Source organism: Schistocerca serialis, chromosome 9 (assembly GCF_023864345.2).
Source record: "Schistocerca serialis cubense isolate TAMUIC-IGC-003099 chromosome 9, iqSchSeri2.2, whole genome shotgun sequence".
NCBI lineage: Eukaryota > Metazoa > Arthropoda > Insecta > Orthoptera > Acrididae > Schistocerca > Schistocerca serialis.
Genome location: NC_064646.1, coordinates 41,868,101 through 41,895,748, shown reverse-complemented (window position 1 = coordinate 41,895,748; position 27,648 = coordinate 41,868,101). Strand labels below are relative to the sequence as shown.

General features: G+C 40.8%; 1 protein-coding gene across 2 annotated transcripts in view; it reads left to right on the top strand.

Moving 5' to 3' along the window:
* LOC126419131 (myrosinase 1-like) overlaps window positions 1–27,648 on the top strand; it is a 553,078-nt gene that overhangs the window by 494,563 nt on the left and 30,867 nt on the right. For both annotated transcript variants that reach the window (XM_050086237.1, XM_050086238.1), the window contains exons 8-9: window positions 3,695–3,842; window positions 23,728–23,876. In XM_050086237.1, the coding sequence (XP_049942194.1) occupies window positions 3,695–3,842; window positions 23,728–23,876 (297 nt within the window). The remainder of the gene's footprint in view (window positions 1–3,694; window positions 3,843–23,727; window positions 23,877–27,648) is intronic.

Here is a 27,648-nt window from a genome sequence, read left to right as displayed (position 1 = left end):
AATGGAACAGTTAAGCCAGGTCAAAGGTCAGAGGAAGGCAAGACCTTATCACCTCCAACACAATCCAAAATATTTAGAGGTGAAGATAGTTTTACTTTTAGAGAAAAAATCTAAAGAGGAAGGACTTATGAGAAATAATTAGAAAAGAATGTAACATCATTTGACAGGAAAAGGATATATTCGAGTAATTGGTCACTTAATTCATGTTGATGGCTTCCTGATAACTAGTACAGAAAAGACTGACATCAAAAAGGTATAATTTTTAGAAAGTAGTCAAGACACCATAAAACTCAAACTGAATCTAACATCACTACTAGTTTTGATAGTGACCTCAGTTATAGAATTGGGTGTGAAACCATTCAAACCAGTTTTCTGATGCCCAGAATGGATTACATTGTATCCATAATCATTCTTTTCTTACCATATGATTTAATTCATGGTTTAATATTTGTATAACCATGCTGAATTACTTATGTAAGTGTATAAATAAAAGAAGGGAAAGGCAACTACTCACCTACATCACATCAATGCATGGAGCACAGCAACAGTTAACAGAAAGCAGCATTCACACTAGCCTTCGAGTACTAGCTCACTTTTCAGCAACAATACACACATTCATACACGCAACTACACAGACACCCAAACACACTATTACATTGTCATGGCAAGACTAATAATTGACACTCGATTTTTGAAAGCAGTTGCCTGAGCTGATGGAGGTTGGGAGGGGATAGGGAAGAACACAAGAAGAGGGAGTGGGAAAGAGGCAGGTCTTTGAATAGATGACTGCACAACAAGATGATAAAAGTGCAGAGGGTGCAACAAGAAAAGATGGAGGAAGAGGGAGAGGGGCAGAGAAATTAGGATGAAGAAGAAGAGAGAGGTAAAGGTGATGAGGGAGAGAGGGAGGAGAAGAGAAAGGTGAGAGACTGAAAAGGGGCAGAGGAGAGAGGGATGGAGGGAGGGAGGGAGGGAGGGGAGCAGGGAGAAGAGAGAAGGGAAACAGCTATGTGAATCAGTGGGAACAGGTTAGTGGAGATTTAGGCCAGTGGGATTGCAAGAATGCAGGATATGTTGGAGAGACAATTCCTATTTGCTTATTTTAGAGAAACTTGTGCTGGAAGAGAGTATCCAAATGACCCCCACAGTGAAGCAGCTGTTTGAGTCACTTGTGCTGTGGTGTGCAGCATATCTGGCAAGTGGATGGTCAAGTTTGTGGTTTGCCGCAGTTTGAAGGTGGCCATTCATGGAGGTAGAAAGTTGGTTACTTGTCATGGCTACATAGAATGCAACACAGTAATTGGAGAATAGCTGACATATAACTTGGCTGCTTTCACACATGACTCTGTCTTTTATTAGGTAGAACATGTCTGTGAATGGACTGCCGTAGGTGGTGGTAGGTGGGTGTATAAGGCATATCTCGCATCTGGGTCGACTGGGGGGGAATGACCCAAGGGGTGCAGGTTTGGAATAGGAATGGACCAGGATATTCTGAAGCTTGAGCGGGCAGCAGGACACCACTTTGGGTCACATTTAGGGTAGTATATCCATCATCTCATGGCACAACAGGAGGTAGTAGAAGATCTGGTGGAGAATATGGTTGGCCTTTTCAAGGCCACAGTGATACTGGGTGATCAGAGGAGCGCTGGTTCATGGCTGTTTAACAGGTTTACTGGTGTCAGATGAGCTGATGGCCTGGGAGACTTGTTTATGGATTAGCTGGATAAAATATTATCTCTCAGTAAAGGTTTTGGTACGGCTATCAGAATATTTTGACAACTCCTACTTTCCACAGCAGATGTGGTGTTCACACATGGTGAGACTGTAACAAAGAGACTTTTTGATAGAATGGTTTACAGTTGCCAAACTGGAGGTACTCTTGGTGTTTGGTGTGCTTGATAAGGACAGATGTATTTATGGAGCCATCTGAGAGGTGGAGGTCGACGTGTAGGAATGTGGTTCATTGAGTTATGAAGGACCAGGTGGAGCAGATTTGGAAGTAGGGGTTGAGGTTATGAAGGGTAAAGCAAAGGTTGTCTTTGACATGAGTCCAGATTGTGAAAATGTCATCAATGAATCTGAAAGACACAAGAGGTTTTAGGTGGTAATTGGATATGAGGGTTCCCTCCAGATGACCTATAAAAAAGTTGGCATAGGATGGAGCCATGTGAATATCTGTGGCAGTACAACAGATTTGTTTGTAGATTTGGTCTTTGAAAGTGAAATAATTGTGGATCAGGATGTGGTTGGCTAAGAGGGTTAGGAAAGGGGAGGTGGTTTGGTACCAGGAACACATTGGGAAAGGTAATGATCCGTGACCACAAGACCATGGGCATTGGGGATGTTGATGTATCGGCAAACTGGTCCTACTGCCTCACCTTGCATTTTACCTTCTCTCTTCTGCCTGTACCACTCCTTCTCTAACCAGATAATCCACTACTTTCTCCCACCACTCTTCTGCTCCCCTCTCCCTCATTCCCACATACTCTCTCTCTCTCTCTCTCTATCTCTCCCTCTATCTCTCTCTCTCTCTCTCTCTCTCTCTCTCTCTTCCTCCCCCCTCTCTCTTCCCTCTCCTTTTCCATCCTTTCCCTTCTCTCTTCCTCTTGATCTTCACCTTTCTCTCCTTTTTACCCCTCCCCCTTTTTCCCCCTCAGTTCTCCGCTGCTGCCCTCTTCCTACATCTCTTTTTGTTTTACCCTCCGTACTTTTTTTGTCTCGTTTAGCGGCCATGATGAAGTCATCTGTTCAAAGACCTGCCTCTTTTCTGCTACCCCATTTTTGCATCCTTTCCTATCCCCTCCCCACCACCATCACTTCAGACAACTGCTTTCAAAAATCGAGTGTCAATTATATTGCGGTTGTGTGTGTGAATGTGTGTACTGTTGCTGAAAAATGAGCTAGTGCTTGAAAGCTAGTGTGAATGCTGCTTTCTGCTTGCTGTGCCCCAAGCATTGATGTGATATAGGTGAGTAGTTGCCTTTTCCTTTTTTACACATTGCTCCGTCCAGGAATTTCCATTATTGTTATGAAAATTGATTTTATTTTATATTTTAAGCTTACTTGACGGTGATGTTATAAGTTCATGCTTAAATCACGATATGAACCTAGGATCTTAGTCTGTAAAGGGCAAATAAAAAAAAAGCTGTAATTTTTGTTTCATTATTTGTTTTTGTACAATATTGCAGTTACAGATCAGAATTTAACAAAATTATACTACAAAGTTTTTTGACTGAAATAATTTCATGGTAGCCTACCACATCAGTAATTTGAGAAGTAACGATAAAGTTTGTCTGTTAACTGAAAAAGGGAAGTTATGTATTTCATTGTTCATTTTTATTTGCAAGTGCATGTTTGCAGTCCTGGTACATACTGGAACTTCACACCACAGTAGTGAAGCAAAATGCTAGAAGTGCCAAAATAAAATGGTCCGGCCCACTGATAAAGTGAGGATGGGCTCCCATACTGTTCTGGCACTTCTAGCGTGTTGTTGATGTACTGTGGTGTTATGTTTCAGTATATACCAGGACTGTAGATATGTACTTTCAAACAAACTAACAACTATTTAGATACATAACTTAAGTTTTTAGTTGCCTGTAAAAACTTTACAATTGCTACTCATAATGCATTATTTTATCTACATATTATTTAGTAATGGCTTACATAATGTGACAATTTTACTGTCTTATTTAAGTTTGGATACTGGGCCCATCCAATCTACAGCAAAATTGGTGACTATCCTGCTGTAATGAAGGAGAGAATCATGAGAAACAGCCTGGCAGAGGGCCGGTTCAGATCTCGTCTACCGGAATTTTCTCCACAGTGGGTCAAATTTATCAGAGGTAATAATGGAAAATAATTGTTGTAGCCATACATTTGTGCCTTTGGGATACAAATTGTGACATTCTATTACAGAGAAACATTAGACAATGTTGATTACTGTGAAAGTATTAATGTTTCAATGTTGTTATGTATACATATATATTGTTCATATTCTTTGAAGTTTGTCTGTCACATGTCTCATAAATTCTTTGGTTCATTTTTAGTGTAGTGAGATAAAACTGTATGCCACATCTAAATTTGAAGCCAGACCTCTGCCACAACCAAGTATACCATCTCGTCATGTCTCAAAGCTTGAGCCTGTCACTGGCTTCATACTAAGTAGAAGCCCTCTCAGTAGATACTGAAAGACTAGTAGTACCGTCATGAGAAAGGGTGCAGTGGGAAGTTCTGCTTACCAGTCACTTCTTAGTTTGTTGCTGAATGCATTCTCATACTCTAAGCAGAATATGTGTCCCATTGATTATATACATGAGAAGTGAAAGCTGCATGTTGGACAAGGGTTCAAACTCAGAGTCTTGCTTTTCACTAACAGTGTGCTGCCAATTGCACCTTGTCTGGCAGACAGTTTAAGCTTTCTACAAAAAATGAACCACTGTGGTGGTAGCCTCTCACTCCATAGGATGGGGAAAGGAGGAGGAGGGGGGTGGGGGGGGGGGGGGGGTAGGAGTGGGTCACTGCACACACTACACATGGGGGAGGTGTGTGCAGTGGGGGGGGGGGGGGGGAGATCCTAATAGTGTTGCCTAAACAGAAATATGATTCTTACTAAATTTAAACTGTTGTCAATGTGTAGTTGTAATAAAATTAAAATGGAAATTTTGAAATGAGAACCAATAATGAAATTTAACACTGATATTTATTAGATGCAGTTAGTAATATGCATCCTAACTTAGCTTACAACTCATGCTTCCATAATTTTTCTATTAAAGTCACATTTTCTCTGGAGTGTGCCATAATTTAAACCTACTGCAAAATATAACAGTTTGATCAATCCATTTAATTCTCTGTCACTGTAAGTTTTCAATTTATGTTACTTTGATTCAGCTTGTCAGTGGCTGTTAGTGAACAAAAGTTGTCTGGACTTAATATCTTTGAAATTATCCTAAACATGGAACTGCAGTAAAACATACCCACAGTTATCCTGATCGCAACAGTAGACTTTTGTATGTTGCTGCTTTGTAGCTTGATTTTCACCCAGCATATACTAGTAATATTATCCTGCTGTCCTATTTTACTTGACTTGGCCATTGCTAATGTAGGATTTTGTGACTGGTAGCACACACAGCTTGACAATAAACACTTTTAATATCTTCAAAGTTAACACAATACAGTGTCACTAGGTTATAAGAGGATACACCAAAAGGAATATAATGAGCTTACAAAAGACAAAATATATCTCACTGTAAGAGTCAATTGTTGCTTGTGATTTCCCTATTGATCTTCAGGTTGTGACACCCTGCCCTCGCCCCCCTTACCACTCACCTTTTTTTTTGTTGTGTGTGTGTGTGTGTGGTGTGTGTGTGTGTGTGTGTGTGTGTGTGTGTGTAGCCCTGGGAATGTTGGATAACTTGTGTTCAAGCTGCTATCCTGCCCTAGTCATCATCGGTGGACACCATTGTGTAGAGGATTGTGGCAGCCACTGCTGCTCATTTGTCTCCTCGACATCCATGCTGGTCAAATTCATTTTCTGGGGTAATGTGGTAATGGGTGGGAGGTAAGGTCCTGTAGCCATATGGTGGCCCCAAGTTGCATTTGTGTCAGTCATCTCCTCTACAAGATGAGCCTGCTTTAAGTGCATGACAGAAACTGTCTCCTTGTGCCCATTCCAGAAAATTTTAAAAGTGTGTGATTCTCTTCATATCACCACGTAAGATCCAGAGTATATTGGTGTTGAAGGTGGGTGCACAGCATTGTCTCACAGCCAAAGATGAGTAGTACTGAACAGATCCCGGTGAATGACTACTAATTTGTCATAGTGAGACTTAGGCTCAGTCAGCTACAGCACAGACACATTCTCATGAAATACATTCCCAAACTCAGAAATACTCATCACCAGTGGAATCTGTGTGTGTTTGTCCATAATAAGCTCAGCAAGCAGTCTCAAGTTTTTGCCATGAGGCAACTGTGCTGCTGTGTGTCCTACATCTTCTTTCAGAGCCGTCTTTAAACCCAGCAGGACCAAAAGCAAGGCATCTGTTCACTTTTCACCTCTGCACATCAACACTGCCTTCAAAGCCTGGTGCAGCCATTCCACCATCCCTTTACTTGTGGAATGGTAACTGGTGGTGTAAATGTTTAGGCAACTGCATCGTTGAAGGAACTCCTGAAACAATGATTCTTCAAACTACCAATCTCAGTTAGTGGTAATCGTCTGCAGAGACCAGAATCGTGTAATCCAGCCATTAACTGGTGTCTTTTCCACTGTAACTGCAGTAATGTCTGCAATGGGACACACCTCAGATCATCTTATGAAACAATCTACAACTGTAAGCAAGTAATAGTAATTTCCTGATTATGACGGTGGCCATACCGAGACCAAATGAATATACAAGAATTACATTGTAGGTGTAATAATGGTACCTCTAAGTGTTGACACATGCCTGCTTACTTTGCATTACGGGCAACATTGACACTATTGAGCCCACCTTCTCCAATCCTTCTTCATCCCACGCCAAATAACTTTTTGTTTCAGTAATGCCACCATGGCATGCACTCCCAGCTGAGACAACTTATGAAATGCATCAAAGACTAAACAACGAAAGTGTTTGAGGACAAAGACTCGAAGCATATTACACGATTTGTCATGCCACAAACATATAGCCAATTCTGCCCTTTTCCTGGGGGAAACAATTCTCAGGGTCCAGTCTTTCAGCCATAGCAATACTACTCAAGTGTACAGCCTTTATGTCTGTGCAGCATCTGGGCAGAAAATCCAGGACCACATTTCTGCTTCCACTAATGTGGTGCCCATCTGTCGTTAACTGTGACATGAACTCTGCATGTCTGCATTGTCCAGTAGACCCATTAGAGATTGTTAATAGTGCTGTTAAAGGAGCATAGTCAGTGTAGATGAAAAAATGTTTCCCTTCAAGTGAGTGTCTAAAATTCATGATGGCAGCATATATGGTGTACAACTCTCTGTCAGTAGTGTGCCAATTCTTCAGAGCATTGGTGAGAAGCTGAGGAGAGAAAGAAGAATGCACTTCACTTTATAGGAACTGCTGTAAGATTTCCCCACAGCCACCTGACTAGCATCTACCGTGAGTGTCATAGGCATGTTATGGTGTGGATATGCAAACAATACAGCCAACACTGCATAATCATTGACTCTGTTGAAAAATGTCAGTTGCTCTGTTTGCCACTTTATCTTCCATTTTCCAGCCTTTTAAGCAGTGCAGTCAGTGGTGGGTTGCTTCCATACATTCCAACAAGAGTGTGATACCTGCTGATGAATTTCAGAACCTAGGAACATGATGCAGTTCTTTCCAAATGCACATTTATCTTGGCTGATTACCACTCCATGTTCCTGTAAATGCCAAAAAACTTGGCACAGATAGATCTAGTGTTGAGTAATTGACTCTGAGGAAACCAGGATGTCATCCACATAACAAAAGAGGAATTCGAAGCCCTGAACACTTGATGGATGGTGCGCTGCCAAGTTTGTGTGGCCTTTCTTCAACCCTTATACAATATAATGGTATTCAAATAATCCAAATTGCACAGTGAGGGCCGTCTTTTCAACATCAGTTAGTGCCACAGAAATTTATGAATAAGCTTAGATACTGTCAATGATGCTAAAAATTTAAGCCGTCACCATGGAGTTGTTGAAATCAATGATGCTTGTGCGGTATTTGATACCTGTCAGGTATCGTTCTGAAATTTAGCACAAGGTAGTCACCACATAATCACCAAGTGCTGTTGCATTTTTGTACCACATTTATTGGTGGTGCTCATTGGCTCTTAAATGGCCTCATGAGTCCTTCCTGAATTTGCTTATCTGTGTCTTTCTTTACTACTGTGAACTTTCCTGGTGTGAGCCATCAGGATTTGGTTGCCACCAGCAGTGTGTTGTGTATGGCCTTACTCTTTGCCTCTGTCGTTGATGTAACGCCAGTAAACTCATCCTAAATATAACTCAGATCTCCTGCATATTCTACAGCTGTGACCTCTGCAACACTCTGCAGTGTTCCTCTGTTGAGCTCCATGACCAGTTTGAAATGGTGTAAAGAATCCACCCCCAAAATGGTGTCACTGACATCCCCCTACCAAGAAATCCCTCTCAAATTGTTTGTTTAAGCCAATGTCTAATGTCGTTATCTTCTTGCCATATGCTCTGATGACTGAATTGTTTGCTGCTGTGAGGTGTAGTGAAGCAAATACTGATCGGTTCCAAATGACTTATCAGTGGCACACCTAGCTCTGAACCTGTGTCCACCTAAAACTCTGTACCTGAATACATGTCCACCATAAGAACAACAAGGTACACTCAGTGCACTCATAAAACCAATTCTTTGAGGATTCTAATCAGGCACATTAGGCCTAATGGTTGTATCACAAAAATAAAATTGTAACTACTCAAAGATGAGGTTCTTGCAGCCAGACCTGAAAGTGATGCAATGACGCCGTATGTTGATTGATTGTGTGCCGTGCCCAGGTTCAAATTTATGATTCTGTGCACCCATATTTTTCTGTCTGAAAAAAAATCTGTTGTCCTGCTATTCTGTGCACTAGGGCTAAGAAAACTGCGACCTCCAAGAGTCAGACCAATTCACCCGTTCAGTGCTATGTGCAGGAAAATGACACAGTGGTTTCTCTGTGGAAATCACCTTGTGCTTTGTGCCTGAGATCACACTGTGGACTTTTTCAGTTATGGGTGTCATCAGAATACTCAGCACAGTAGTCACAGCAGGGTAAGGAGGGAGGGATTACTGAAAAATGCAGCACAATGGTGTGTAACACCCTTTATAGTCCGTAAAGAGAAGGTCATGCACTTGCATGCCCTGTCTTCTAAACATTGCTGAAACCAAGACCCATAATCCTTATGCTTATTTGTCCTGAATTTATACTGCTTAATCAGTGTTAGTTTTTGTGTTCTCTGAACATTACCTACTCTGCGGTGGCGGAATTTATGCGCTAACTGCCCGAAAGCTCTCTGCCAGCTTGCTCTGTGGAATTTGTCAGTGCATCCAATTGAATGTCTAGTACAGGCCAGAACATACAACTGCCTCTAAAATACTTGGTTCAGCCCCACCAGCCATGTCAGTTCTAGCACAGTGCTGCAAACATTGAATTGTAGACAAGCAGTAATGGCCTCTGCTTTTCTGTCAACACTGTTAGAGGCTATTCTGTGTCCGTGGTTAGTATCATTCTCTTGTTATCAGGAAGCAATTATAACCAAAGCATTCTCACTGACCTCTCATGGAACAGATAGGAACCTACCAGTGAATGAAGTTCTAGCAAAGGTTGTTTGGTTGGCTCACTTCCCTCATCTAATTTCTGTAACATAATAACCTCTTTAATCCAAACTATGGAGTTGGTGTGGACTGTTTGATAGGTAAGCAATTTTTCAATGCCCAGTAACTACATGTAAGTAAAACGTCCTTCACCTGTACAGTCTGCAAGTCGTTTAAAAGTTTGACAACATAGTGAACTTGAGCTGTGTCATCGTGAACACCACACCATATTGGCAGAGAATGCTTTCAGCTTCCATGAATCTGAGTTCTGGTCTAGATGTTCAGAATACCTGCAAGTTTGACTGGACATGTGGCCCTATCTTGTTCAGGAAACAGATGAACCCATGGTTGCTGGTCAGTGGAAGTACCTGCTACAGTGAGGTATTGTGTTTGCTGTACCTCATTCATGTCCTCTTGCCTAACGTTGCCACTTTCATGTTGGTCTGTCATTTCTTCATGTTCTGTCTTGGGTCACCACTGTAGGATTTTGTGACTGATGTGCTGATTCAGAGTGACAGCACATACAACTTTCAGTGTTGCTAGATCACAAGAGAATGTGTCAAACAGAATACAAAGAGCTTACAAAAGACAAAACACATCTCTCTGTAACAGTCAATAGTTGCTTGTGATTTCTCAGTCAATCTTCAGGTCACTACATTATTATACATCTCCGCCAAAGAACTGTATACTACCCATTACAGCACTTAAGTATTGGTATCAACCAGTATGAAGTAAAAACTTGTGTGCCGGACCGAGACTCGAACTCGGGACCTTTTCCTTTTGCGGGCAAGTGCTCTACCAACTGAGCTACCCAAGCATGACTCACGCCCCATCCTCACAGCTTTACTTCTGCCAGTACCTCATCTCCTACCTTCCAAACTTTACAGAAGCTCTCCTGCAAAACATGCAGAACTAGCACTCCTGAAAGACAGGATATTGCGGAGACATGGCTTAGCCACAGCCTGGGGGATGTTTCTAGAATGAAATTTTCACTCTACAGCGGATTATGCACTGATACGAAACTTCCTGGCAGATTAAAACTGTGTGCCCGACTGAGACTCGAACTCGGGACCTTTGCCTTTCGCGGGCAAGTGCTCTACCAACTGAGCTACCCAAGCACGACTCACGCCCCGTCCTCACAGCTTTACTTCTGCCAGTACCTCATCTCCTACCTTCCAAACTTTACAGAAGCTCTCCTGCGAGCTTCTGTAAAGCACACAATGATTAAATAAACTTTTATCACATTCCTCTGTTGCCACGGACAGGTGTTACCCCACAGTAATGACCCACTCAAACCATTAAATGGTGCAGAAGCATCAGAACCCCACCAGCCACTTATACAGTTACACATTATCTCAAAGGCAGCAGCCTCATTGTAGAATTTTGCTGCTAGTTCATTATGTGGGTGATTTTCTTGCAAGGACTGTAATTTTTTCTGACCTAGCTTACCGTTTATTTTATGTTACTGCTGCTCACTTCTACCTATGAGAACACAATTTATCACTGTAACATTATTATGAAAGGGATAGTTGCTACTCACCTTATCGCAGAGATATTGAGTCACAGATAGGGAAAACAAAAATACTGTCAGAAAATGAGCTTCCAGACAACAAGGAATTCATCAGAAATAGACAACATACACTCACACAAATGCAACTTGCACACACTTACCGGTGTGTGTGTGTGTGTGTTGTCTATTTTTGATGACTGCCTTGTCACTTTCTGACAGTCTTTTTGTTGTGCCTATATGTGACTCAGCATCTCTGCTATATTGTGAGTGGCAACTATCCTTTTCATAATATTGTTACAGTCCATCCTGGATTTTCTATTCTTCTGTTTATCACTGTGTTAGCTGAAACAATAATGAAGGAATAGGTATGGGCTTTTCATTGTGAAACAACAATGGAACAGTGCAAAACAATTTTATTTGTGTTTCACCATGAGACGCTGAGTCACGGAAAGGCACAACAATAAGACTCTTATAATTAAAACTTTCAGCCATTAAGGCCTTCATCAACAATAGACTCTCTCTCTCTCTCTCTCTCTCTCTCTCTCTCTCTCTCTCTCTCTCTCACTCACTCATACAAACTCAACTCACACACACAACTGCAGTCTCAGGCAACTGCGAGCAGCAGCACCAGTGCATGATGGGAATGGTGACTGGGTGGGATTAAGGAGGTGGCTGTTGCGGAATACACTGCCAAACATATCATTCTTCATTTCAATGACTGCTTCAAAGCCTGTGCCATTTGGATCCTTCCCACCAACACTAGCTTTTCTGAACTGGGCAGGTGGGAGCTTTCCCTGAAATACATTCCATGTTCCCATAATCCTCCTGGCCTCAACCTTCGTTAGTCACTGTCCTCACCCATCCACCCCCTTCTCTGTTCCCATTCCAGGACTACACAGCCGTCATTCCACCACCACACCCAGGCTTTTTATTTTTCTCTCCTTTTCCGCTACCTCCCCCCCCCCCCCCTCCTCCTCCATCTCTCCCCCGCCCTCCATCTAAACTGCAGTAATTCACTGTCCACCACCCCCACCATGCTATTCCTCCCCCTTCCTGCCACAGCCACCTCCTTACCCCCATCAAGTCGCCACTCCCATCATGCACTGGTGCTGCTGCTAGCAGAGTGGTTGCAGTTGCGTGAGACTACAGTCGTGTGTGTGAGTTGCAGTCTACAAGCTAAGCTGCAGCAACTTTCCTTCTCATAATATTGTTACATTCCATCATGGATTTTCCATTGTTTGATTTTATTTGTTATTTGGCACACTTTATACTTAGGTGCACCAGCTCAAGGGTTAAAAACTGCCAAAATAATAGTTTGAGTAAACTGTGACCCAAATATTGAAATATGTGATTATATCTTTCAATCTGATATTATCTCTGTTCCATTCAATAATTTTGAAGCCTCGTTTATCACGTTTAACAAAGTTATTTCCCTTTATGAAATTATGAACTTCATCCATTAATATTATGTTCCTTCCATCATTTCATCCTCATATTGTGATCAGACACAGGAACAACATGTGTTTATAAGACTTTTCCTCTGACAGGGGCTGTTTCTTGCTCTTTGTGGTAAATCACGTTGTTTTTGTTTTCTTTCTCTTAGGTTACCTGTTAGCTCCTATTGGGAGCAAAATTCAGAACTTCTGCAGGCCATATTCTGTTTTGCTTTCTTACAATGCTGCAACTCCCAAACATTAGCCAAGTAGTCTGTTGAAAGGCAATAAATTTTGAACTGGCAGTTAGTTTGGTATAAGTGTCTGCCTAGTCAGTAGTGTTAACTACACTCCTGGAAATGGAAAAAAGAACACATTGACACCGGTGTGTCAGACCCACCATACTTGCTCCGGCCACTGCGAGAGGGCTGTACAAGCAATGATCACACACACGGCACAGCGGACACACCAGGAACTGCGGTGTTGGCCGTCGAATGGCGCTAGCTGCGCAGCATTTGTGCACCGCCGCCGTCAGTGTCAGCCTGTTTGCCATGGCATATGGAGCTCCATCGCAGTCTTTAACACTGGTAGCATGCCGCGACAGCGTGGACGTGAACCGTATGTGCAGTTGACGGACTTTGAGCGAGGGCGTATAGTGGGCTTGCGGGAGGCCGGGTGGACGTACCGCCGAATTGCTCAACACGTGGGGCATGAGGTCTCCACAGTACATCGATGTTGTCGCCAGTGGTCGGCGGAAGGTGCATGTGCCCGTCGACCTGGGACCGGACCGCAGCGACGCACGGATGCACGCCAAGACCGTAGGATCCTACGCAGTGCCGTAGGGGACCGCACCGCCACTTCCCAGCAAATTAGGGACACTGTTGCTCCTGGTGTATCGGCGAGGACCATTCGCAACCGTCTCCATGAAGCTGGGCTACGGTCCCGCACACCGTTAGGCCATCTTCCGCTCACGCCCCAACATCGTGCAGCCCGCCTCCAGTGGTGTCGCGACAGGCGTGAATGGAGGGACGAATGGAGACGTGTCATCTTCAGCGATGAGAGTCGCTTCTGCCTTGGTGCCAATGATGGTCGTATGCGTGTTTGGCGCCGTGCAGGTGAGCGCCACAATCAGGACTGCATATGACCGAGGCACACAGGGCCAACACCCGGCATCATGGTGTGGGGAGCGATCTCCTACACTGGCCGTACACCACTGGTGATCGTCGAGGGGACACTGAATAGTGCACGGTACATCCAAACCGTCATCGAACCCATCATTCTACCATTCCTAGACCGGCAAGGGAACTTGCTGTTCCAACAGGACAATGCACGTCCGCATGTATCCCGTGCCACCCAACGTGCTCTAGAAGGTGTAAGTCAACTACCCTGGCCAGCAAGATCTCCGGATCTGTCCCCCATTGAGCATGCTTGGGACTGGATGAAGCGTCGTCTCACGCGGGCTGCACGTCCAGCACGAACGCTGGTCCAACTGAGGCGCCAGGTGGAAATGGCATGGCAAGCCGTTCCACAGGACTACATCCAGCATCTCTACGATCGTCTCCATGGGAGAATAGCAGCCTGCATTGCTGCGAAAGGTGGATATACACTGTACTAGTGCCGACATTGTGCATGCTCTGTTGCCTGTGTCTATGTGCCTGTGGTTCTGTCAGTGTGATCATGTGATTTATCTGACCCCAGGAATGTGTCAATAAAGTTTCCCCTTCCTGGGACAATGAATTCACGGTGTTCTTATTTCAATTTCCAGGAGTGTATTTCTTTAGTATGACCAATATGTCTATACATCTTTTTTGATACTAACTACTACTACAACATTATTAACCATGAGTTACTATATATTTTGGTCTAGAGGAACATGTTTGTGTTAAATGTTTAATTTATTAACATTATACTGATTTAAAATGTGATACCTAACAGATACCAACTTTTGTAAATCCTCATTGCCAGTTTTGTAAAGGCCTCACCACTACTGTTGTGGAGGCTGAGTTTGCAAGTTTGTCAAATGTCTTCTGGCGCAGTACACCAATAAGACAACTTTTCCCTGCCACTATTACACAGCTATACCCAGGGACAGGTAACAGGATAAGAGAATAAAGGTTCTTCAACACTCCAACAAATTAGTAACAAAGTCACAAGAATGAGTTAGAAAAGTTTACTTATCCTTGTGACTTTCTGAATGATTAAGTCTGCAACACTGCATGTAATATAACACAAAAAAGGCGCTCAGTGGCTAAGTGCAAATATCATACGTAAAATTCACAGTACATAGCAAATGCAATTTACAACAACTGTCTGTTCACTTCATAGAGTTCACTACAACTTCCCTGTCTATAACCAAGTGGGCAGGAGCTGCCCTTCTATCTTCCAAGTAGGCTTCTGTCTGTTGTCATCTGATCATTGGTGGATTGTACTCAGCCAGCAACTGACAGAGGCAAAGTCAGTATCTTCATCCTCAGCTTCGCCCATGGTGCTGGTGGAACTCATGCAAGTGGTGAGTCTCTATGGCACTGGCACCAGTTCACATCTTTGCATCTATGCTGCTTTTGCCCTGGCTGTGTCTTGTTCAGACAACAGAGCACCAACTATTTAACAACAAAAAAGTAAAAAAAAAATCAATTATTGTAGAGTTTAAGCACTGATCAAATCTCATGATAGACAGATTGATAGCACATTTCTTAAAAATAACAAAAAATCAAAAATTACTTTCTGTAGCTCTCCTTCTCCTTCTTCTTCTTCTTGAGCCCTTTGTAGGATGGCAGGCAGCCCCTTTATTGATTGTGTTTTCCTCTTCTCCTGCCATGACTTCTTCATACTTTCTCTTTTGCTCTCCCACTCTTCTTCAAAGATCTTCAGTATCATCTTCATGTGTCAGCTCCACTGATAACACTCTGTTCTGTTCTCATATCCTAATCTGTCATCAGTCACTGGCATGTTGGTTGGTATGTACTTTTCTCCAATTTTCCTTTCCTTCCACCTTGATTCCATCTAATCCTTCCTGAATTCAACAACCAACTTGGTTCCTGTCTTTCTTCTTGTCCTCCCTGTTGTTTCCCCATATTCTTTTCAACTGTCACCAGAGCCATATGTTTTTGTGAAGCCTACGAAGGCTACCACCATCTGTTTGTTCTATAAGGCCCTATGTTGTATCAGTTGTTTGATGGTAAACATCTCTTCTATGTATCATCTATTTCTAGCTCCATATACAGACTGAAGAGGTATATTATTTATGTTCATTTGATAGGTGCATCGTTCTATATGTAATTACTTTTGGATTTTGTATCAATCCTTTCTCTGGAGTTAGTTCCACATATCTTGTTAACAATATAATATTTTTCCCATTAAATTGTAATGGTGTGGTATATCAATCAGTTTTGAATTATTTCATAATAAAAACAGTCTTGGTTGAGAAAATTATTTAATATTAATACTGCATTTCGGACCTTTTGAGGCATCATTGGACTGTCTACAAAACTACAAAACAATCTATTAGAAACATATAGAGGAAGGGGCATGGACTTATCTTGTGTGACTGTGCATATAAAATAAACTAAAAGCTGTAGAAACTTCATAAAAGTCGCTGAATATGCCATACATACATATAAAATGGAGAATGGAAGCAAAAGTAACTAGGTATGTAACCTAACCATCATAAAAACATATAAAATTGAAAGTGGACCTAGTTAAAAGAAAAGAAAACTGTCTGTTTATCATCAAGAAGGTACAAGAAGGGGCATAAAAGTTGCAGATGCTATCACATGTTACCTTAAGCACACCAGTGGACTCCACCACAGCAGCACAGAATAGGATCCCACTTACAAAATAAATGTGGTATGAGCTGCATACACACCCGATAATGTCTGTTTGGCATGCACACAAATATTACTGTGACAGACCAGGATGCAAATACCATGTACAATGTGGCAAAAGGTGCCCAGCTGGCATTAAAGACTGGCATAAGGCACATCTACAAAGTGTAAATCTATATAAAACAAATAGATTAATATGTATATATGTAAAATGTTATAATCACATGCAACCAAAATTACATTAAGGTACACCTACACCAAGCAGAAAAAAAATATGTAAAATGATGACATGATAAACAGGGATCCAAAATATGTCATCCAAGTTCTGTGATACAGGATAAAATAGCTAAATTTTAAAGTACATGCACAGTACATGTGTTCAAGATCAAAAGACACAAACATCAAGGCATCAGGATCAGTTGTTGTTGTGGTCTTCAGTCCTCAGACTGGCTTGATGCAGCTCTCCATGCTACTCTATCCTGTGCAAGCTTCTTCATCTCCCAGTACCTACTGCAGCCTACATCCTTCTGAATCTGATTCGTGTATTCATCTCTTGGCCTCCCTCTACGATTTTTACCCTCCACGCTGCCCTCCAATACTAAATTGGTGATCCCTTGATGTCTCAGAACATGTCCTACCAACCGATCCCTCCTCCTAGTCAAGTTGTGCCACAAGTTCCTCTTCTCCCCAATTCTATTCAATACCTCCTCATTAGTTATGTGAACTACCCATCTAATCTTCAGTATTCTTCTGTAGCATCACATTTTGAAAGCTTCTATTCTCTTCTTGTCTAAACTATTTATCGCCCACGTTTTACTTCCATACATGGCTACACTCTATACAAATACTTTCAGAAATGTCTTCCTGACATTTAAATCTATACTCAATGTTAACAAATTGTTCTTCTTCAGAAACGATTTCCTTGCCATTGCCAGTCTACATTTTATATCTTCTCTACTTTGGCCATCATCAGTTATTTTGCTCTCCAAATAGCAAAACTCCTTTACTACTTTAAGTGTCTCATTTCCTAATCTAATTCCCTCAGCATCACCCAACTTAATTCGACTACATTCCATTATCCTCATTTTGCTTTTGTTGATATTCATCTTATACCCTCCTTTCAAGACACTGTCCATTCCGTCCAACTGCTCTTCCAAGTCCTTTGCTGTCTCTGACAGAATTACAATGTCATCGGTGAAACTCAAAGTTTTTATTTCTTCTCCATGGATTTTAATACCTACTATGAACATTTCTTTTGTTTCCTTTACTGCTTGCTCAATATACAGATTGAGTAATATTGGGGATAGGCTTCAACCCTTTCTCACTCCCCAACCTCGACTCTTATAACGGCCATCTGCTTTCTGTACAAATTGTAAATAGCCTTTCGCTCCCTGTATTTTACCCCTGCCACCTTCAGAATTTGAAAGAAAGTATTCCAATTAACATTGTCAAAAGCTTTCACAATGTCTACAAATGCTAGAAACGTAGGTTTACCTTTCCTTAATCTTTCTTCTAAGATGAGTCATAAGGGGGCATCAGGATATCAGGATCATGGGCAGTCATAATTATTGCAAACTAGAGACAAAAGGCTATTTTTAGCCATTAAAATAAAGAAACATGAGACATAAAATACAAAAAAGTGAAGTCACCTATAATAAAACAAGGCCATTAAAAAGCCCACCTTGAAATATAATGCCTCTGACTTGCCTGAGAACAAAACAAAGAATTTAAATAACAGTGCTGTCAACATAAAATAAAATGTATCTTTGAAGCAACATTCCAGATGCTGGTAGCATTGTATCATAATATACTTTATTTCTGCTAATCAGCTGATCGTTCATTGACTTGTCCCTATCAGCATACAGATACTTAACAATTTCCAGCTTCTCGAGCAGCTGCAGCTTTTTCTCCTTCTGGGCAAGGTGCAATGTTCTCAAGGTTTCCAGTGTGGGAGATTAGTGTCCACATGACTTAAGATGCTCAGAAAACATGGAATTCTGTTTAGCCTGGTCTTTTTTAGTTGGCCTATGTTCACTGAACGTAGTCTGAAACATTCTGCCAGTCTGGACTGTATATGAACTTCACAATCATTACACCCTCATTTGTATATGCCTGACCTTGTATATGTATCTTTATAGAGGCTTTCATTGTGAACATAATTATGTTGAGTTTATGGGTTACATATCCAGTTACTTTTACACCCCTTTTCCACTTCATATGGCTTCATGACTGATGCCCCCCCCCCCCCCCCCCCCACATGAACCTTGCCGTTGGTGGGGAGGCTTGTGTGCCTCAGCGATACAGATAGTCATACCGTAGGTGCAACCACAAAGGAGGGGTATCTGTTGAGAGGCCAGACAAACATGTGGTTCCTGAAGAGGGGCTGCAGCCTTTTCAGTAGTTGCAGTGGCAACAGTCTGGATGATTGACTGATCTGGCCTTGTAACACTAATCAAAACGGCCTTGCTGTGCTGGTACTGCGAACGACTGAAAGCAAGGGAAAACTACCCCCAGCCATAATTTTTCCCGAGGGGATGCATTTACTGTATTGTTTAAATGATGATGATGTCCTCTCGGGTAAAATATTTCAGAGGTAAAATAGTCCCCCATTCGGATCTTTGGGCGGGGGCGCTGATGACCTCGATGTTGAGCGCCCATAAACCCCAACACACACCTCTTTGGGCGGGGGATACTCAGGAGGATGTTGTTATCAGGAGAAAGAAAACTGTCGTTCTACGGCTTGGGGTGTGGAATGTCAGATTCCTTATTCAGGCAGGTAGGTTAGAATATTTAAAAAGGGAAATGGATAGGTTAAAGTTAGATATAGTGGGAATTAGTGAAGTTCGGTGGCAGGAGGAACAAGGTGAATGCAGGGTTATAAATACAAAATCAAATAGGGGTAATGCAGGAGTAGGTTTAATAATGAATAAAAAAATAGGAGTGCGGGTTAGCTACTACAAACAGCATAGTGAACGCATTATTGTCGCCAAGATAGACACAAAGCCCATGCCTACCACAGTAGTACAAGTTTATCTGCCAACTAGCTCCGCAGATGATGAAGAGATTGAATGAAATGTACGATGAGATAAAAGAAATTATTCATACAGTGAAGGGAGATGAAAATTTAATGGTGATGGATGACTGGAAATAAATAGAAAAGAAAGAGAAGGAAACGTAGTAAGTGAATATGGAATGGGGGTAAAGAATGAAAGAGGAAGCCGCCTGGAAGAATTTTGCACAGAACATAACTTAATCATAGATAACACTTGGTTCAAGAGTCATGAAAGAAGGTTGTATACATGGAAGAACCCTGGAGATACTAAAAGGTATCAGATACGTTATATAATGGTAAGACAGAGATTTAGGAACCAGGTTTTAAATTGCAAGACATTTCCAGGGGCAGATGTGGACTCTGACCACAGTCTGTTGGTTATGAACTGTAGATTAAAACCGAAGAAACTGCAAAAAGGTGGGAATTTAAGGAGATGGGACCTGGATAAACTGAAAGAACCAGAGGTTGTACAGGGTTTCAGGAAGAGCATAAGGGAACAATTGACAGGAATGGGGGAAAGAAATACAGTAGAAGAAGAATAGGTAGCTTTGAGGGATGAAATAGTGAAAGCAGCAGAGGATCAAATAGGTAAAAAGACGAGGGCTAGTAGAAACCCTTGGATAACAGAAGAAATATTGAATTTAATTGAAGAAAGGAGAAAACATAAAATGCAGTAAATGAAGCAGGCAAAATGGAGTACAAACGTCTCAAAAATGAGATCAACAGGAAGTGCAAAATGGCTAAGCAGGGATGGCTAAGGGACAAGTGTATGGACGTGGAGGCTTATCTCACTAGGGGTAAGATGGATACTGCCCACAGGAAAATTAGACCTTTGGAGAAAAGAGAACCACTTCCATGAATATCAAGAGCTCAGATGGGAACCCAGTTCTAAGCAAAGAAGGGAAAGCAGAAAGGTGGAAGGAGTATATAGAGGGTCTATACAAGGGCGATTATCTTGAAGACAGTATTATGGAAATGGAAGAGGAGGTAGATGAAGATGAAATGGGAGATATGATACTGTGTGAAGAGTTTCACAGAGCACTGAAAGACCTAAGTCAAAACAAGGCCCTGGGAGTAGACAACATTCCATTAGAACTACTGATATCCTTGGGAGAGCCAGCCCTGACAAAACTCTACCATCTGATGAGCAAGATGTATGAGACAGGTGAAATACCCTCAGACTTCAAGAAGAATATAATAATTCCAGTCCCAAAGAAAGCAGACATTCACAGATGTGAAAATTACCGAACTATCAGTTTAATAAGTGATGGCTACAAAATACTAACGTGAATTCTTTACAGACAAATGGAAAAACTGGTACAAGCTGACCTCAGGGTAGATGAGTTTGGATTCCGTAGAAATGTTGGAATTCATGAGGCAATACTGACCCTGCAACTTATCCTAGAAAATAGATTAAGGAAAGGCAAACCTACATTTCTAGCATTTGTAGACTTAGAGAAAGCTTTTGACAATGTTGATTGGAATACTTTCTTTCAAATTTTGAAGGTGGCAGGGGTAAAATACAGGGAGCGAAAGGCTATTTAAAATTTGTAGAGCAACCAGATGGCAGTTATAAGAGTCGGGGGGCGTGAACGGGAAGCAGTGGTTGGGAAGCGAGTGAGACAGGGTTGTAGCCTATCCCCGATATTACTCAATCTTTATATTGAGCAAGCAGTAAAGGAAACAAAAGGAAAATTTGGAGTAGGAATTAAAATCCATGGAGAAGAAATAAAAACTTTGAGGTTTGCCAGTAACACTGTAATTCTGTCAGAGACAGCGAAGGAACTGGAAGATCAGCTGAACGTACCGGACAGTGTCTTGAAAGGAGGATATAAGATGAACATCAACAAAAGCAAAACGAGGATAATGGAATGTAGTCAGATTAAATTGGGTAATCCTGAGGGAATTAGATTAGGAAATGAGACACTTAAAGTAGTAAATGGGTTTGCTATTTGGGGAGCAAAATAACTGATGATGGTCGAAGTAGAGAAGACATAAAATGTAGACTGGCAATGGCAAGGAAAGTGTTTCTGAAGAAGAAAAATTTCTTAACATCGAGTATAGATTTAAATGTCAGGAAGTCGTTTCTGAAAGTATTTGTATGGAGTGTAGCCATGTATGGAAGTGAAACGTGGACAATAACTAGTTTAGACAAGAAGAAAATAGAAACTTTCAAAATGTGGTGCTACAGAAGAATGCTAAAGATTAGATGAGTAGATCACATACCGTATTTACTCGAATCTAAGCTGCACTCGAATCTAAGACGCACCTGAAAAATGTGACTCGAAATAAAGAAAAAAAAAATTCCTGAATCTAAGCCGCACCCAAAATTTGAGACTCGAAATTCAAGGGGAGAGAAAAGTTTTAGGCCGCACCTCCAAATCGAATCAAAGTTGGTCCATTGTAATATGAGACACAATTTAGGTTGAATGAATGACGATACGGCTGTAGTAGTTTGGTTTGAGTCATAAGCTTAGCAGTTAAGCTTTACCAGGTAGCCATTGCTATGCGTCAGGCGCTCCGTCCGTATTTATACGGGTACCCTTCCTTTTTCACGTGCTTCGTCTGGTTTGAATCTATTGCTTATTTTGCTTCGATCTGATAAGTGCCATTTTCTTTGTTATAGGTGTTTACGTCACTCTAAGCTGAAAATGCATTACTGTACTGTGTCATGCATTGTTTGTCGCATTTTGATAGTGTGTGTTTACGGTCTGTCGCCGCTCGCGGCATGGGTTGCTTTTGTGCGCGCTACTGCCGCTAACAATAAAAAAATAGAGAGGAATCGTCTCATTAGCGAAACAATGGCACGAGACTGCTATTTGTTGTTACTTACACTGCTGCTTTCTTTGATAATGATCAACAAGAACCAAATAATAGACTGCGTATGATAGAACATGTTCTGAACGAGAGTTAGGCGAAAATTTTTCTCCGTTTGAAAATCTTTGCGGCCACTTCTTTAGTACATCAGATTCTGCACATAAATTAGAGTCATCTTAGATTTGAAAATCTAGTCAGCTGCCGTGCTTCACTTCTGACTGTATCACTTAATACGAATATAAACATGACACGATACGTATATTCTTCCGCGTTTGCTGTTGTCTCACTCTAGTTTAGTAGTTTATTAGGCAGGCAGGATTTAAATGAGATAGCAGCAAACACGAAAGAAAACATGGCAAAATGTTTATATTCGTCTTATTCTTATGGTGAAGAGAATGCTGCATGTGATTCACAATTCATACAAGTTCCTATTAGCAACCATCTCTTGTCACAGGTAGGAAAACTTTCAGAACGTAGATTTGGCCATATTGACAAACATCCCAAACAGTCTTGCCATTCGGATTTTCGTAGTACACTGAAATTCTGCTACATTCGAAGATGAACAATACGGAGTTGTATTTACTTCGTTGGATAATGTGTGAAAATGCAGTTGTCGAAACTCTGGGCGGAGAAAAAAAGCTCGTCTTCCACCTTTTTTTTTTTTAATTTATTTACTGACGCAGAGGTTTTGGCGCCAGTATTTATCTTTGTGCCTACAAAGCATGCCTGTGTAGCGCTACATATATTCGACAGCAGTTCGTTGTGGTGGCACCTACCAACATTTTTCAGAACTTCCGCTTGCTTTGCACCCGATTCTATGCCGCAGGCGGTTTTTTGGATTACAAAAACCGGAAAAAAAGTGCGGCTTAGATTCGAGTAAATACGGTAACTAATGAGGAGGTATTGAATAGACTTGGGAAGAAGTGGGGCTTGTGGCACAACTTGACTAGGAGGAGGGATCGGTTGGTAGGACATGTTCTGAGACATTGAGGGATAACCAATTTAGTATTGGAGGGCAGCGTGGAGGGTAAAAATCATAGACGGAGGCCAAGAGATGAATACACTTAGCAGATTGAGAAGGATGTTGGCTACAGTAGGTACTGGGAGATGAAGAAGCTTGCACAGGATAGAGTAGCATGGAGAGCTGCATCAAGCCAGTCTCAGGACTGAAGACCACAACAATGAGTGATGGGTTATTTATCCAATTACATTTACATGAGTTTCTATTACTTTTAGTTCATTTTACCTGCCAAAGTGTACAAGATAGGGTCATAAAAGATAACTTTGGAGTTTAGTTTCCCCTTGGCTATTTATATTTCATGACAATTTTGGTAGAATGTTAAACAACTTGTGATTAGAGGTGATGTGTACAAACCAGATTAAGTGGATAAATCCCAAAATGAGATAATAAGATAATACCTGGGCTGAAAAATGAACTTTAAGTTTTATTTCTCAGTGAAAGGGGAAAAAATATCTGATTAGATTATTCACTCACACATGGATTCATTCTGTGGATCAGGAAAGAGTATGTTTCGGACCACCTACACAACTGTTATTATGCTTTAACAACAGCAACTAGATGTTACACAAATACAAATAAAGGAGACAGCTCAGGATCTAATTTCTGTTTGCGTGTGCATTACATGCATGATCTCAAGAAAGTAGTTTACATAACTGTGGGATAACAACTATATTTTTATGGCACTTTGCATTTTGGATTAACCAATGTAAAACATGTTTAAAATGTTCCTCATAAATATCAATAGTGTTTATTCCAGTTTAATCATGTTTTCAGGTACAGCAGATTTCTTTGCATACAATCATTACACAACACGATATGCTGCTTCGGGCACTGAAGGAGAAATTCCATCTCTTCAACGAGATTCAGGAGTTATTAGAAGCTTTGATCCAAAATGGCCTTCATCTGCATCATCCTGGCTTAAGGTAAAATGTTTTACTGTTAAAATATCTTAAATTGAAGAATTACTCAAATGACTGTGATAAACGAATTTTTTAAAAAATGTTTACTTACTTATTTTGTGTCCAATAAAGATATAGTTTCTCAGGTAGTTATTGGCATGTTCTGTGGATCATAACTGTTACCTCTTACCAGTGCTTGATTTGTAAAAGAAAAGATTCCTTCAGGGGTGAGCTTTTTCAAATTTAGACATGTTAAAACATTTCAGTAAATCCGTTGTGGATGACAAACTGCAACCATGTTTTAAATTGGTGATGTATCTGGTGATAAATATGTAACCAGTTGCTTTTTTAACAATTTATTCAACCATGAACTGCAGTGGCTGAAAAACATATACATGGTTGAATAAATCATAAAAAAGCAACTAGTTGCATGTTTATTTCCAGATAAATTGAAAGGTACCAGTGTGGTGTACCGCCACAAACCAAGCACTGCCTCTCACTGTGAGTCAGTTTTACAATTATGGTATATATTTTCAGCAGGAAATATGGCAACATGCTGATCATTTAATGATTTATTGAGGTTTCTTCATGCATACAGTGATTTATACTTAGCTATGTTCTCCTCCTCTCTCCATCTTAAACCTCATAAGAGATTAAATGTATTGCAAGGCTACTGTTGGTGCACCCAACTGTTTAAAGAGCTGTCTACAAACATTCAACACGTAATTCTTATTACATGCTTCTGTGCAACAAATACTTCTTTCCCTCGGATAAATTTCCTCAGAGTATGATGCCACATAAGTGTAGAAAAATTGGAAAAAATAAGTCAACTTTTTTTTATATTTTTGTTTTCAACATATGATATTATCTGTAATGCAGAAGCTGCAGATCTTAGATGTTTAAAAAGATCTGTAGCATGTGACACACAGTTCAGATTCTTATTAATGTAAATACCCTAGACTGTAGAATATTCTATATTTTTTTACTGGTTCACCCTCATCCATTATCTGAAGGCTGTGGTCAGGCTTTTTGCAACACTCAGTTGTATATAATAACAACAACAAGAAAAGGATAGGTTGCTACTCTCCACATAGAGGAGCACCGAGTCGCAGACAGGTACAGTGGAAAAGATTGCTAATCATTCAGGCTTTTGGACCAAGACATCCTTCTTCTGAAACAGAAAAAACACACACACACACACACACACACACACACACACACACACACACACACACCACCACCACCACCACCACCACCATCACTGTCTTCAGGCACTGGGGCCTGATTGCAACTGAGTGTTATGTGAGTAGCAGTCTGCTGGGAGGGGGGTGGGTGTATGATGGGTTGAAAGGGGATAAGGAAGAGGCATGAGGAGGGCAGGGGCAGGTATAGCTGCTTAGGGGTGGGGAAAGATGATGTGCTGCCTGTGGGAGAGTGCAGGGATGGTAGAGTCGGGAGGCCATGCTGGGGATGTAGGGGAGAGCGAGAGGGGAGAGGAGGGAAGTAGAGAATGGGAAAAGACCAGTAGGTTTGTCTGAGGGTTAAAGGCATGTGTAGTGCTGGAGTGGGATCAGAGAGGTGGACAGGTAGGAAGAGGGCAGGGACAAGCGAAGATTGAGGCCAGTGGGGTTATGGGAACAAGTGATCTATTGTAGGGACAGTTCCCACCTGCACCATTCATAAAGCTGGTGTTGGCACAGGTTGTGAAGCAGTCACTGAGGTGAAGCACCTCATGTTAGTTAGTTAGTTACGTGTTCCATTGATCAATAGTACGGAAAACCATTATGATGTGGAACGTGTCAAATGCACAAGAAATGCGCACAGGAAGGAAGGGTTCTTTTTTTTTTTTTTTTCTTTTACATTATAGTGTTATACCTAAATATTTCTATTATCTATCCCATTCCCTTAAATGGCACAAAATGCATATATTATATCTCCAGATTTATTTACTCATGTTCAAGAATTCTTCTATGGTATAGAAGGAGTTGTCAAGGAGGTATGATTTCAATTTGTTTTTGAAACTATTACTGCTGTCTGTCAGACATTTTATTTCATCTGGTAATTTATCAAAAAGTTTTATAGCACAAGGAGGCAGTCAAGAGTCACCTTTGTAGAAACTTGAGTATGGACAGGTGTGATAAGATACGACACAAACCCATACATTAGAGTTCACTACCTTATTTACACAATGTCCTAACGTGACACAGGTTGGGTCCAGACTACACTGGCAGAGAGTATCTACTCAGCACCACTCTATAGTCAGAGATGTGTTGGAGGGTTTCACTGTTTGAGACACCACACATTTGATAGCTGACCTATAATTTGACAAAGCATTATTTGTGGTGTTTGCATGTGGTATTTGCAAATAAAAGTGAACATCCGTAGTAGACACAAAAGTATGTCATTTTGCCCAACAACTTTCACGAAATGACATTGTGTACTCTTTCTAATACTACATTGTAACAATCATATAAGGTGTAACATAATTTTCTTTCCTGGATCACTGTGAAGTTAATAGTTTTAATGTTAACTTATGCTTCAGAGAATGTACCCATAGTCGAATATTTCCCTTATGGTAGGACATCTTCCACTATATATCATGCAGTATTTGTGTACAGATGTTTAATACATAACAGATTTATCTATAAAGGTTAATCTATAAAATATATACAGCTTATAATTCCTTCAGTGAACTCAGACACTTATTTACAACAAGAAATTTAAATTTTGTTTAAATGGATCCCCAGTATGTGCTCTTACAGATTCTGACACTGTCCCACTGATATATGGATTGTGATGTCAATCTTTTAATTCTGTTGTCTGACTGAAATCATTGTGCTTATTTCTTTATTTCTTGTGCTGTGATTATGTTCATCAGAACATTCGGGTGCATTGGCCTGAAGGCTTAAAAAAGTTGTGTATGTAGTGAGATATTTGCTTTTGATAAGAACATCAGGAAAGGTCTCCCTGTACCCCAGAGCATGTATTGGCCTAACAGCTCTTTTGTAGCACCAGTGTTCTGTTTAAGTGCAGTGGCTCTCTCTCCCTCTTAGCTCTCTCCCATAACTTACTTGTATTACACCAGTGTCATGTGTGTTTCATTATAATGTATAAATGGGAACATTGTCCTGTACTATACCATTTTCAGCTTTATATCACATACAATTTTGGACAATTGGCTAAGTGACTAGATTTCAGTGATTATTTTCCTGCATACAAATTTGACATGGATTCCTACTGAAGACTGGCATACAAGTGCAGACCAAGAAATTTACAATCTTCATTGTCTCTGTATGAAATTCCACAAATATTTCCTACACGACTGTGGCATGAGTTGCTTGCTTTGAGCTCCAGTAACTGTGATTTTGTCATACTGACTTTTAGACCATAGTTATGAAAACATTTAGCCATTTCTGATGTCACCTATGTTGAAAATACATTGTATCCTCCTCATTATCACCATAAAACAGCAGATTAGTGTCATCAGTATAAGTAATTATATGGGAATCAGCAGGTTGTAAAATATTATTTACACACACAAGAAAAAGAAATGGTCCTCATATTGAGCTCTGTAGCACCCTATGTATTACTGTTAATTGTCGACTGAATGTTGATATTTCTCACCCAATTCTAATTATCTATATTTGTGCATTGTTTATGGAATTTTAGGTACATAGACAGTTATTTGTGAAACCACCAATATGATTTACACTTTCAAGCAACATTGGAAAAAAAACACAAACTATACCAACTGGTGATATTTTATTGTTTAAGGCTTGCAATATTTGATGAGTAA